Below are 13,158 nucleotides of genomic sequence, written 5' to 3'. Positions count from 1 at the left end.
TCAGCGGGCCACCTTAGAAAAGCCACTCTGCTAACAGGTAGCCATGTCCAAGTACATGATGTTTTTGAAAATGCTGCTTGGAAACCATCTTTGGGAATAATTAAGGAATTTAATTAACATCATGTACTTGTTTTTAAAAGCACTTGTTCTAGTACTCAAACAGTTCTTCCTAATTATCAACATATGCTAGTGAAATTCTGTATTCACCCCCTAATCTCTCCACTGAGCTGCTGAGGGTCAATAACTATAATTGCTTAGGGAAAGTGCTTGAGGAATGAATATTACAAGGTGAGTATTACAGGGCCATTTACCTAAATTGAAGGTATCGCCCTTGCACCAAGCCTTAAAATATTTTCTAATACCTTAAATAAATTCTGCTTAATTTCTAAGAATTTATCCCATTTTCCAGTTGTGAAATAGCAAAGACAGGTCATTGCAATAATACTGAGTAGTATTAGTTAAGCTTAAGAAGCAGGGCAAGCTCTAACAGCAGTTCAGCTCCTTTGCCCATCAGTTCTGCTTACTGTGAAGAAACACTCAGGGCAATGGCCTAAACAATTCTGTAAATAAATAAAATAAAATCACTCCCAAAGAGACACATATTCAGTTACCTGGAGTTGCTGCTGTCCCTTCCCTGAGCTGAAGCAGTTTTAAAACAAAGCAACATTACCGGTGTACTTTAGACACAGCACTTTAGGGCTTAATCCAACCCCCAGTAAAGCAAAAGGAAAGCTTCCAGTTACTTCAATGGCTCATCCTGGTGTTTTACAAAAATTCAACATGAACTTGCCAGACAGCTTATAGAAAAACATACACCTACATCCTCCTAAAAGTAGCTGAAAAATAGTACAGGAATCCCTGGACCTGTTTCTTAGCAGTTAAACACACCAGCTCCTCCTGCTGTCAGTTTTTACAAGGTCTGGTATTTACTGTAAGGGTAGAACTGTCTTAACTACTAACTGGGGGAACTACTGCCAGCCACTGAACGTACTCATCAGTTCAGGCAAGGAGAAATCAGGGTCATGGGATGGTTTATACAACACTGCTTCAACAGTCACCAGAAGGCATGCTGGTCTTACAACGAGATCTCTGAGGAATTACGTAGAGGAGCTACACAGGTCCCTCTGAACTTTCCAGTTAACAGCAAGGAAGCTTTGCCCAAGTGCAAGAGCTACAAGTTTTCTTAAGTCCTGCTCAAGTGGGCATCATAACACTGGTTTAATGAAGGTAGGTGACAATATCACTGTAACAGGGGCTGTGCAAGTTTTCTCTAGTCTTCACTTACGCTGATTGTCTCAAAAAGTATCTCTTGGTAGTGGGGAAAATAAACAGCAACTGCCACTACCATGACACACAAACTCATTCCCATCTCTTCAGTATTTAAACCATAATCGAAAATTTGAGTGCAAATTCTGTTTTAAATTTGACAAAATAATCACATATTGCTTTCAGTTTAATTCAAACCTGATGATTAGACCTGGCACAGACAATACAGCTCTTGAAACATTTCATAGTCTGGTCCTGATGCCATGAACATTATTCATGCATTAAAAACAGGACTCATCTTGATCACAAATATGGCTAAACACCACAAATTTGGTCTGCAACTCTGTGGGCATACTTTAAGCACTTGCTTCAGGTTGCAAAAATTATTCATCTGTAAGACTGGTCTGGCAGCACTTGGAAGGACCAGTCTGTGTGTACCTGAGGTAAGCTTTGCACTGCATATAGTCCACTCAGCAGTGCTTCTGGCAATTCAGTGCATTTCAGCTATTCAGAAAATAAACACTTCATCTGTAGAAAAGTTTCATTTAGAGATTGATCTCCTAGGCAGCAAGTGATCTGAGCCAACTGTCTTCTATGAAAAAGAACCCCACCCTCTCCTACACCAAGGGCTCTGCAAACTTAAAATGAAACAAACAAAAAAACCCCTACCAAATTATTAGTCAGGTCTACCAAACACTATGGTAGATGAAAACATGGACAGCTCAAAGCCAGCAGTGTTTCTGGCTTAACCATAGAGTTGACAGGGCTCTCGATCTGCAGCTTCTGGACCTTAAAGCACAAGTACATCCCTCCAGAAAAGCTTGAGAAGCTTCACCTTATTCAGTCCCCTGTATTCACTCACTTGGCAGGTGCGTATGCGTGTGTGCATGTGTGTAAATAAGACATATGTATTGAAAATCCTACATTTGCTTCAACAGCACAGGAATTAGTGTAAAAGAATAGGTTAAAGCCATTATAGCATTCCTCTCCCTCGCCATGCTGAGCAGTAACCGCAGTAGCTGCTCTTCTCTGCGCACATCCCACTAGCTGCAGCTGCCTGCTTCTCTGCCATCAAAACCACGATGGTGGGAAGCGATCTCAAAAGCTCCAGCACTGCTGAGGAACCTGCAAGCACGTCTGATACAGTCAACACCTTTTAACTTTCTGAAAAAGCTCTTCAAACACACAGGGATAAGCAGGACACCATTGCATATGCAGGGTCTCTCCAAATCAGACACTTAGCCAGGTGAAATCTAAAGATTTTAGGCTCAACAGTGGGTCCCCAAATGAGCAGAATAATCAGAAATGCCAGGTCTTTCCTTCCGTACTTCTTGGGAAGGCACAAACAAAAAGCAGGTAAATTAGCTTCCTTTATCATTGTTGCTTTTTTGGAAGACAAGCTTCCAGAAACTCAGGTCAAATCTAACAACTCCACCTAGCACTAGTAGTTTTCATTTTTATGCCTCTGAAGGTCAGCTCCTTTGGAGCAAATCAAACATGTTTTAGTTAGCTAGAGTGCAAGTGGGAAAGCACCCAGCAATCTTCTCAAGGCCAGGTCTCCTCCCCTCATATTCTAAATTGTATAAAAACAAAAACATGTCAAGATGTTGTAACTACATAATCCTCATCAGAATCACAAGATAGTATTTGCATCTGGCCAGGGGATCAAAGGATTGTTTTTATATAAACAAATTTAAGGCAGCATTTGCTAAACCGATAATCTCAAGCAAATGGACAGTGTCAATATAAAAAACCCTAATCTCCAGCAGTGACTTGGCATAGTGCACATGGAAGCATAAACACAACGGAGCACATTGCCACCATCACATCTGCAGCTGCTCTGCAGTACACGTATCTGCGGGATGCCAGAGGGCAAAAAAGAAAAAAGTGCTCTTGGCTGGCCAGGGTGGGGTGGACAGGTTGTGGACAAGAGTCACTTTGCATGTTTTATCATCCTATCGCACATTTGCGTGCACAGACTTTGTCAAACACAACTTTGTGAGAGAGCTTAAGCAAAAAAAACACAAGTGGGAACAGAAATGCTAATAGTGTCATACAGTCAAAACTAGCTGGTAACAACTAGCTTAAGCTATTTCAATTCATACATTTAAATATTCTGTCTCAAAATGGCTTCTGAACAGCAGACAAGCTCATCTCCTAGTGTCACACACACACAAAAAAAAAAAGGCTTATAGTTTTGCTTGCCCTTTGGCATTCCAAGATGACACAGATGCTTGGTTTGGATTCTCAAGCTTCTCTCTCTAACCATGAGAATTAAAGAGAATTTGAATTTAAATGGAAGCCAAGGTTTGCTTGGGTTTGTGTTTCAGGAATGCCAGAACTTTCAGAAGCACATGCATACTGTCAGATGGCACTAACAGAAGCACAGCTGCACAGGCAGGTCTGGGGTCCAGAAGCAGGAAAAGGACATCTGCCTTATGAATTTGCACCAAGATCCCTCTCACCCCATCTCACTCTCACACCTCTCCTGAAACAGGGGGCTGAATCTTGCAGGTTTGATCACCTTGCCTGATCACTCGCTGCCTGTGATGGGATCAAGCCCAAGATGGCTACAGTAGAGAATCGCAGCCTGGCTGGGGCTGGAAGGGCCCCCTGGAGCCCCCCCAGCCCAGCCCCTGCTGAAGTAGCACTCCCAAGGCAGGCTGCACAGAGCCGCGTCCCGGCGGGTTGGGATGGCTCCAGAGAAGGAGACCCCGCAGCCTCCCCGGGCAGCCTCACTTCCTGAGCTTACCTGTGAGGATGTTATGGGAGACAGTGTGAAAAGCCTTGCTGAAATCAAGGTAGGCAACATCCACCACTCTCCCTTCATCCACCCAGCCAGTCAATCCATCGTACAAGACTACCAGGTTGGTCACACATGATTTCCCCCTGGTGAATCCATGCTGAGTACTCCTGATAACCTTTTCCTCCATATGCTTAGAGACAATACCCAGGATAAGCTGGTCCCTCACCTTTGCAGGGATGGAGGTGAGGCTGACCAGCCTGCAGTTTCCTGGGTCCTGTAGAGAACCCCAAAGGAAGTTCACTACCTGAGCAATGCTAAATCAGTGTAAAGCAACTGAGCTAGAAAAAGATTAATTTTGCTTTGTGAACTGTAACAGCTAGATTAATTTCACCACTTTAGTTCATAAAACATGGAAAAAATTTCAAGAACACTCTGGCTTATCAAGACAATACTTAAGACACTCCTTCCTCTGTAAGAAAACCGATGCATATTACATAGTTAAGCAACCCAACACAAGATCCGGGCAGCTTTACAACACACTGCGCTTTAAACAGAAAGTGCCAAAAAAACCAAACACAACCCTCACACTGAAATAGGCTCCTGACAGACTACTGGTGCAAGGCCCTATGCTGAGATGAACCTGTAGTTTCTGTAGCTGGGCAATGAGGTGCTGGGAAAGCAGCTGAAATCTGGGGCAGAGCGTACAAAACACCCACAGCTTAGGAGTGCACCTTTGGTATCACCTGGGTCTCTCTGAACTATTTTTTAATGTTTATTTTGCAAGTGCCTGACAGATCCGAGAGTGCACTCAGATGATGCTTGATACTTGGTTTTGTACAAAACAACAATCTTGGGATTTATATTAATCAGAAGGTTTAACAGCATTGGGGAGAGAGGTTGATGGACTTACAGGGAGAATGTGTTTAACATATCATACGAGATAAAAATGCAAGTACCTTCACACCATTTCCTGACTTTATTTAATCCCTCAAACTCTGGGGTATATGGAATATTCTCCAACTTCAGTTTCATATGTGACAAAGTGTCTAAACTACCTTTTGCAAAAGCAAACCCTGCTGCCTTCTGCAAGAAAGGCGCTTACTCCTAGTGCAGAAAGGGAGGTAAAAGTAAAGGGAGATTTGGTTTAGCTGCAGGTTTCGGGCTCTGGGGCTGTGTTTGGTTCCCATACAGGGAGGACTGTGTGCTCAGCTGTGCAGCGGTGCCTGTCCGGCAGCATGATGCAGTGCCAGCAGAGCCATCTCGTGGCGACTGCCCACTGCAAATTAAAAGAACTTTATCCCCCTGCATCATTCTCAGTATTTGCTTTCCCATTTAAAAAAAAATACAAAAAGTATACAAAGTTAAGACTCACCACCGAGTTTGTGAACAGCGAGTGCAAGAATGCAAAACGTGTTTATTGTTTACAAGGCCATGAACCATTATGCCGCAGACTTAGTTTTGTACCTGATTCCTCAACAGTAACACAATCAAACATTTCAGCTCACTTGAACTAAAACATTTCACAGGAACATCACTGCCTGCGGTAAGCTATTAAAGCACAGTATTTTCCTTTCAGTTGGAACTTGCTCCCACCCAAACATCTCTTCCTTTGCACTTTAGGACACAACCCTTATTTCACAGGAACACCCTAACAAGAACTGCTGCTACAGCCTCCATGACTTTAATAGGAAGCTCCACAGTATCCTCCAAACTCCTTGGAGCCTTGGAACTGCTAGGGAAAGCCAGCTGCAGACAGCATAGCACACACCCAAAGTGATCCTTCAGTGTTATGTAAAGCCCACAATGTCATAAGAGGATTACCCCAGAATTTGCCAAATTATGATGTCCAGCCAGGTGCTAGAAAGAGTCAAACCCTTTCTCCTTAAGCTATGCCTTTCCAATGATATTTTAAAAAGTTAACTGTTATTACAGTTTTATTCTAGGACAAATTTGTAGGTGGCCATACAACTGCTCCTCACATCTCTTTCCTCTTTTCCATCTCTCTGCATTTCCATGGCTCACCCAAGTCCATGACGGGGGCCCCCATCTGATTGTTAAACTTGTCTAATCTGGCTCCTGGGTTTAGGAAAAAAGTGAAAGAAAAACCCTGAGCAGAGATGGAATAGCTCGAGTCTGACGGGACATGTGATTAAACCTCTTCTGACTGGGGAAAGACAATCTCAGTAGCAGAGACAGTGCTGTCTGAACACATTCGTGCCTTTTAACATAAATAAATTAACAAGAGGGGGCTGAAAAGCCTGATCCATGAGAGCTATTCTTTTCCCTCAGGAAAGAAAAGCTATTTGCAGTCGTACTTGGAGCCAGGGACATAGAACTCTTGCTGCCTTTCACATAGCAGTCTCCTCTCCCTAAAAACTTCGTGTTACACTCAAAGCACTGCACTAGAGCAACACCTAACACCCCCATTAGGACCTTGTAATATCTCACCCAGGCTCATTTATTCTATACCCTCAATAAAAGCAAGTCTATTAAGCTTTACTGTATTTTTTAAAAACAGTAATGAGCACTGAATAGATCGCATGGAAGAAATAGGCATCCTTATCACTTCAAGAAAGAACAGATTAGACAAGATATAACAGGATCAAATCCTATAAACTGGCCTATAGTAAATTGACACTGTTTTCAGCTGCACAGCTCGACAGTCCTTCCCTTCCTGCTACAAGGTAGGGAAAATGGTAAATATTATCTTATGCGCTCATGGCAAGCAAGCTCTCCAATTTCTCAGTTAGGGTCTTGTTTTCATCTTGCCAAAGATTTAGATAATGCTCGTAACTGTTCTCCAGCTATCCCAAAAAAGGGAAAAACAAATCTCCAAACCAAGAACAAGAAACTGCATCCCCCCTTGACATGTGGGAGGGAAATGAGTTCTGCTCAAGCAGACAAACAAGCAGCTGTAGAGCCAGAGAAGGCACTGGGGAGGGGAAGGAGGGTTAGAAAAGCCAGGAGAGGCAGAGGAGGAGAAGAGGCTGGCCCAAAGATAACCTGCGTGAGCACTGCCACATCCCTGCCTCAGCTCTGTATGCAGGAACCAGCAGTTTTCACATAGGGCAGTTCAGCGAGTTTTAATTACTAAGCAAACCCAAAAGGCCTCATTGTACCGGCTTCAAGAACCTGAAGTTATTTGAAATAGTGAGTTACGATTGTAATGTTTAAGGGATAAACATTGGGGAGGACATGAGAAACTTGTTTTAAAATTCAATACTATATAAAGATTTTAACACTGAGACATTCTGGTGCTGAGATGTTTTAGAATCTGTAACTTCTAGAACAAAGCATTATTTCAAAACATCCTTAAACCATATGCAAAGCATTAACAAGTCTTCATGTTTCTCTGTTACTCCTACTTCTGCAGTGCTAAAATATAAAACACCTACCACTAGAGGTACTATAATTGAGCCTTTTTCAATTGAATATTCAATTGAAATATTCAGAATACACATCTGAATTGACCAAAGCTCAGTTTTATAATCTTTTTGCCTACTTCCATCCTTCCTACTTCTTTGTTACCATTTAATGAACTATGTTAGTATGGACAATTCAAAATCACATTTTCTGTATTACAAGGCACCTGATACACTTCTAAACAATGCAAATAAGTGTCGTAAACAGACCAGAAATCCCCACTGTATAATCCTCCATTCTGTAGTCCTGGAGGTCCTGTTTATTCTGATGAGTGATCATGACAGTTCTACACATCCCACTTTCATCAACACTTGATGAGCACCACGATTAATGCAAAAAAAAAAAAAAAAAAAGGCAAAACTTTCTTCTGAAAGAAGTCACCAGGTTACCTGTTCAGGAGCAAATGTTTTCTTCTTTTACGCAGCATAGATCAAGGCCAAAAAATAATTAAAACAAAACAAAACAAAAAAATCAAGGCACTAGTTGTCACTTAGCTGGCTGGGGGAATACCACACAAAGAATTTAAATTGCTTACCAAGAAAGAAATGTAGTGGACGACCCCCAAATCTGTTTTCCTTTTTACTCAGCTAGGGAAGCAAGTTTCTGTTTAAACCTCTCCTTTTTCTAAGTAGGTTCTGATAAAGCTATTAGCTCTAACAAACATCAACTGGGCTAGCAAATGTTCATAACAAGCAGGCACAACGCTGCATTTTACTACATATGCACATAACCAGCATACACACACAATAAGAAATCAAAGTAAGTAGACCCTTAAATCCATGGGAGAACCAAAGCTTTGGCTATTAAACGTTTGCATCTGAAGGTCACAGCATGGACCTCATGGAGATGCTGATCTGCAGACCTCACCAGCAACAGCTAGTCATCAATCTTTACACCTTGGATTTGCCATTACCCAGAGTGGCGGTATCTTGCACAGTTTCTAGCATTTTGAGATGAAGAGTGCTGTATATATCAGTGTAGCAGTCCCACACTATGGACAGTGCTTTCTCTGAGAAGCCCAAGGCAGCCCCACAAAATATTAACAAATAATAGCATCTTCTGTGGACCAGCAGTAAGAACTTATTTTACAGGCTGAAGGACTGAACAGAAGGTAGAGCAGAAAAGCAAAAAATAGGATTTGATCTCAATCTTTCCTTTTAAAATAAACTGCTCAGGTTAAAACTACCTACATGTAAGAGTCCTGTTTTAGCAGGCCTAGCAAAATTACAATAAGCAGAAGTGTTCTCTCATGCTTAAGTGGTGCAGCTTTTTGGTCTTGTGCTTTAGACACTTACGTTCCCCCTGAATACCATCTGCATGGGGTTTGCTTTTTGGCTCCTGGCTCCCAGCTTTTTCATCATCATCATCCAGCAGAGGAACATAGTCTGTTTTATCTACTGTTTCTCCAACCACATCATCAAATTTCTCTGCTTCCAGACTGGCAATGAAGTCCCTTTTCACTTCTTCCTCAATCTCAGGAGGCGGCTCTGTCAGAGCATCCGCAAGACTCAGGTTGTGATCCAAGTCAGCCATCCTTTAGCACCTCTGCAACCTGAAAAGTGGTGTGGGGAAGAAGAAAAAGAAACATTTTAATAAGAAACCTTTTAATTTTACTCAGTTTGATGTTGACAACTGTGTGCCTTCTGCACCCTAACACAGTAAGAAATACTTGCTTTTGAGCTCAGTAATTCCCAGATGCTTACAAAACCCTTACACCAGTACAGAAACAAACAGCTAGATCATCTAAAACAGGTTTTGCTGCATGAAAGTTACATTTCATGTGATGTTTTGTCAGAACCTTGTGGGGGCAGGAGGAAAAGGGAGCGAAAAAAAGAAGAAAAAAGGAAAAAAAAAAAAGAAGAAAAAAGGAAAAAAAGGGGGGGAAAGGTGGGGGGGGAACCCCCAAAACACCATACCTGGCTATCATAAACACAATTTACATTGATTTCTGCCTTGCCCCAGATCTCAGAGTTAATTACACATCCCCAGCAGCAGAAAGACAAATGACGCAAGTGAATTTAGTTCTTGGGTTGGACTCCACCCAGCTTCCCCTATGGAGATTAGGATTTTACATAATCTCTGATGTATATTCAGTGATGCTTTTGATCCCTCTGATAGGGTCCCACAGCATGTTTCTGTCCTCAGCAAACCTTGCTAATACCAGCAAACCCACTCTAGCCCTGGGATTTGTGCTGGAAGGTAAATTTTTAATAATGCTGACATGAAAAAATAAAGTACACACACACACTATACATAAAGCTATAAATTGGAAACCAAGTAAAAAGAATCATCATTTATCTCTTCCTTCCCAGTTCATATCTCAGCATAGAATCTAATTTCCTGGCACTAAACAGAAAAACTGAACTGATTCATCTGTTTTGTAGGTAAAGCTTTCAGGTTGGCATAACAAATACACCCATAAACAATTATTTATTTTTTTTACATGTCATCCTTCTGAAGTTATTATTAGGAACAGCAGCTAAGAAATACTGAGGTGAATTTATAGAAAGCTGTCGAAGGCAGCAAAACCCACCACTTCTGCTTGACAAAAGGCACATTTCTGAAGCTTTCAGAGCAGTGTTAGTGTTCTGTATGCACAACATAACTATCCAGGCAGCAAAGACACCAAAAGCTCTAATCAAATATTTTAGCCATTTGCAGAAATTGTCTGGTACAAACTGTAAAAACCAAAACCATAAAGGGCCATTAGAATCTAAATAGGCATACATACAACTCCTACTACAGTAGCTCAGCTTCCTTTAGTTTTGGTCTACGTTTGGAAGCACAAAGCGATTTGATGCTGATCTGTATTACACTCACTACTAGATGTACAATCTATGCCGAGACTCTCCATGTTAATGAAAGATTTACTCTCTCTTAGGAGTCTGGCAAGCCAATGCAGCAGTACCTGGTCGGGAATCAGCAGAGAACAAGTACATGGAAGTGAAGTTTCAAGTTCCAACAACAAATTCATCCAAACAAAAAGATACACGGAGCTTAGGTAAAGTGATTCAACATTTTACAACCAATTCTCACTATATTGCACAAGAAACACCAAACCACATTAAGAAGGAAAAAAAAAAAAATATTGAGCTGAAGATACAGAGCTGCATGAGCAAAGAGGCCCAGACACACTCGCAAGGAAACACAATGGGCATTTGTATGTGCTGGTTAATGAAGGGCTGGATCCAAGTGGCCACTGTGCAGCAGTCCAGGGTCACCGACTTACATGGTGATGGCAGAACACAGATCCTCTTGTTCCGAAAAAACAAAAGCTCCTACTCCTTGAACTACAGGAAATTCTTTGTCAGCAGTATATGGCCACTGACAACATACCTACAGGTTCAAGCCTCTATAAGGCAATATTTCAAATTCTTCATAAACAATGGCATCACACTGATATTGTTGTTTATGTAATCGCATGCAAGTATATTATGGAAACTAATTCAGTTAAAGCTATTCTTTTTTTCTTTAACAATAAAAGGTCAAACTTCAAGCCAGATCAGACTTCAAGCAGCAACTGCAGTTTTTGTTGGTTTAGATAAAGGCCTCGAAGAGATACCACTTCATGGAAATCTAGAGGTGAAAGGTTTGGAGTCTTAACCCTTTCTGCAGGGTCAGTTGAATGAATTATGATTATTATTAAAAAAAAGACAGACATCTTTAAGTAAAAGAGACTTACAAAAAAAAAAAAGGTTTCTTTCAGATAGTCTTGACTGTTCTCAAGGCATGCCATCGTACAGATCTGCACACAGTTGACCACATTACCCTTCACTGAGTTTCAAACAGGGAAGTCACTTCTACAATTTTTATCTTTGGATCTGCCAGTCTCTTCAAAAGTAAGAAATGTGGCTCTTGAATAGCCATGTTTCCAACCACATCCTCCCTTGCTTTCAACTTGAAAGTGAAATGGTATCTTTTGGGTCAGTCAATCTCAAAAAAAAAAAAAAAAATTGGAGCTATGAACATTTCATCCTTTTGAAATTTTCATTTAGCATAGGGAAGAAAAGCTATTTAAAATTTTCAACAAGCTGCTTCATGATGCTGCAAGGAAATGCAAGAATTAAGGCTGCAGTCAGAATGTAGCTACAGAACATCCAGTAACTTGGGGAATAAGCAAGCAAAGGCTGGAGTGAACACACCTGATAATGAAAGAAAAACCCAACTCCTCTTCTTCACAGCAGGCATGCCAGGTTGGGCTGAATCAGGCCTTGCAGATTTCACAAGTCCTTCATGTTCACCGTATCTTATCTGGTTCTGCACCAACGCCAGCACAGCAAGGTTTACCCATCAAGAACCTGAGCTTTATGTAAATGATATTTAGGAAAACCTCTCATTTTAGCCTCACTCCAAATGCTCATTGGCACTAAGTTCAGTTTACAGACTGTAATCATCAGCTCACAGTTTTCACACGTTCACTTCAGATTAAATATTCCTGCTATTTTAGTTTCAGGAACATGAGCAGCCTTTTAGGAGCATTTCCTCTTGACAGTTTAATTTAGGGTCTCTGTCCAAATAGCAAGACATTGATATCCTCCCACTTTAATGGAAACTACTACCTGCCTATTTTAGAGAGAGGCCCTTTTAACATTTAGCATCCTCTCTTCTGCATTATCCAAACGCAGTAACCATCTACAGCCAACACCAGACAGCACAGAAACCTGTATGGCCACAATCATAGGTTTGCAGGCAGAGCAGCTTTATCAGCAGTGTTTAGATGGCCCAGAAATTTAGTCCTTGTTCCACTGAGACAGTCAGCCACCTTTCCTCTAGACCTAAACAACTGCACTTCAATTAACAGAGCAAATGCCTGTGGAACCCCATGGGAGCCGGACCTGCCGTGTAAGTGGGGTTAGGGAAGCACTGATGAATTCTGAAACTCAATTCCAAGCTAATCCCACCCAGATCATCCTCCAACATAAGCATATTCCACCACAAGCAACTGATGGATTCACATCATGGGTTTTTTGGTCTGCATTAATGTGGTAGCACTTTATGAAATAGTTGCCATAAAATAGCATTGACAATGTCACTATTTCAGACCTACATAGGAGCTAGGACGCTACAGGAATCTAGTTTCTGGGGGAAAATAATAACGTTACATAGACTTATCAGCAGGACATTTCCTTGTCTATATTTAACTTCACAGGGAATGCAGAAACTATGTATAAAAAAAATAATACTAAATCAGAGTAACTAATAAAAGCCATTTTGCATTTTTGTAGCAAATACAGAACTGGTCTCTCAGACACATAAGAGTGCCTGGCAAATAACCGGCTGCCCTAACACAAAGCACCACACTGGCTGCAGGAAGCCTTCCACAGCCCAGGTAGGGTCAAAGGAGAGCCAGAACCCCACTAGAATTGGGACTAGAAACAATTTCTCTGGTTTCCACCTCTGGTGTTAGACCAGCCAAACTACACTAACTCCCAGGCTCCCAGTTTGATCTAGGGCTTATAGAGTTAACTAAGCTAAAAGGAAAATAAATATACTGCAGTCTGCTAAGAGTAGAAAGCAGAACCTGAAGCATATTCATGTGTTGACCAGCTTAGCAAGACAGATGCTTCCCATACCATTTTTCATTCGTATGGAACAAAGTTAGCTACGTGCAGGAAGCATTCAAGAATCTTCCTCAAGATGTACCTTAATACACCGTACGTTACATCACTGTGCAAAACAGATATTAATGGAGTACAAGGGATATGAATTCTGACATTAACTTT

General features: G+C 41.4%; 1 protein-coding gene across 16 annotated transcripts in view; it reads right to left on the bottom strand.

Moving 5' to 3' along the window:
- Nucleotides 1–13,158, bottom strand: part of MAP4 (microtubule associated protein 4) — a 139,970-nt gene that overhangs the window by 106,003 nt on the left and 20,809 nt on the right. For all 16 annotated transcript variants that reach the window (XM_055706804.1, XM_055706799.1, XM_055706806.1 and 13 more), the window contains one exon: nt 8,731–8,987. In XM_055706804.1, the coding sequence (XP_055562779.1) occupies nt 8,731–8,968 (238 nt within the window). In that variant the 5' untranslated portion in view covers nt 8,969–8,987. The remainder of the gene's footprint in view (nt 1–8,730; nt 8,988–13,158) is intronic.

This window comes from Falco cherrug, chromosome 4 (genome assembly GCF_023634085.1).
Source record: "Falco cherrug isolate bFalChe1 chromosome 4, bFalChe1.pri, whole genome shotgun sequence".
Taxonomy (NCBI): Eukaryota; Metazoa; Chordata; class Aves; order Falconiformes; family Falconidae; genus Falco; species Falco cherrug.
Note: the sequence above shows the minus strand (reverse complement) of the source record. Positions and strands in the feature narration are given on the sequence as shown.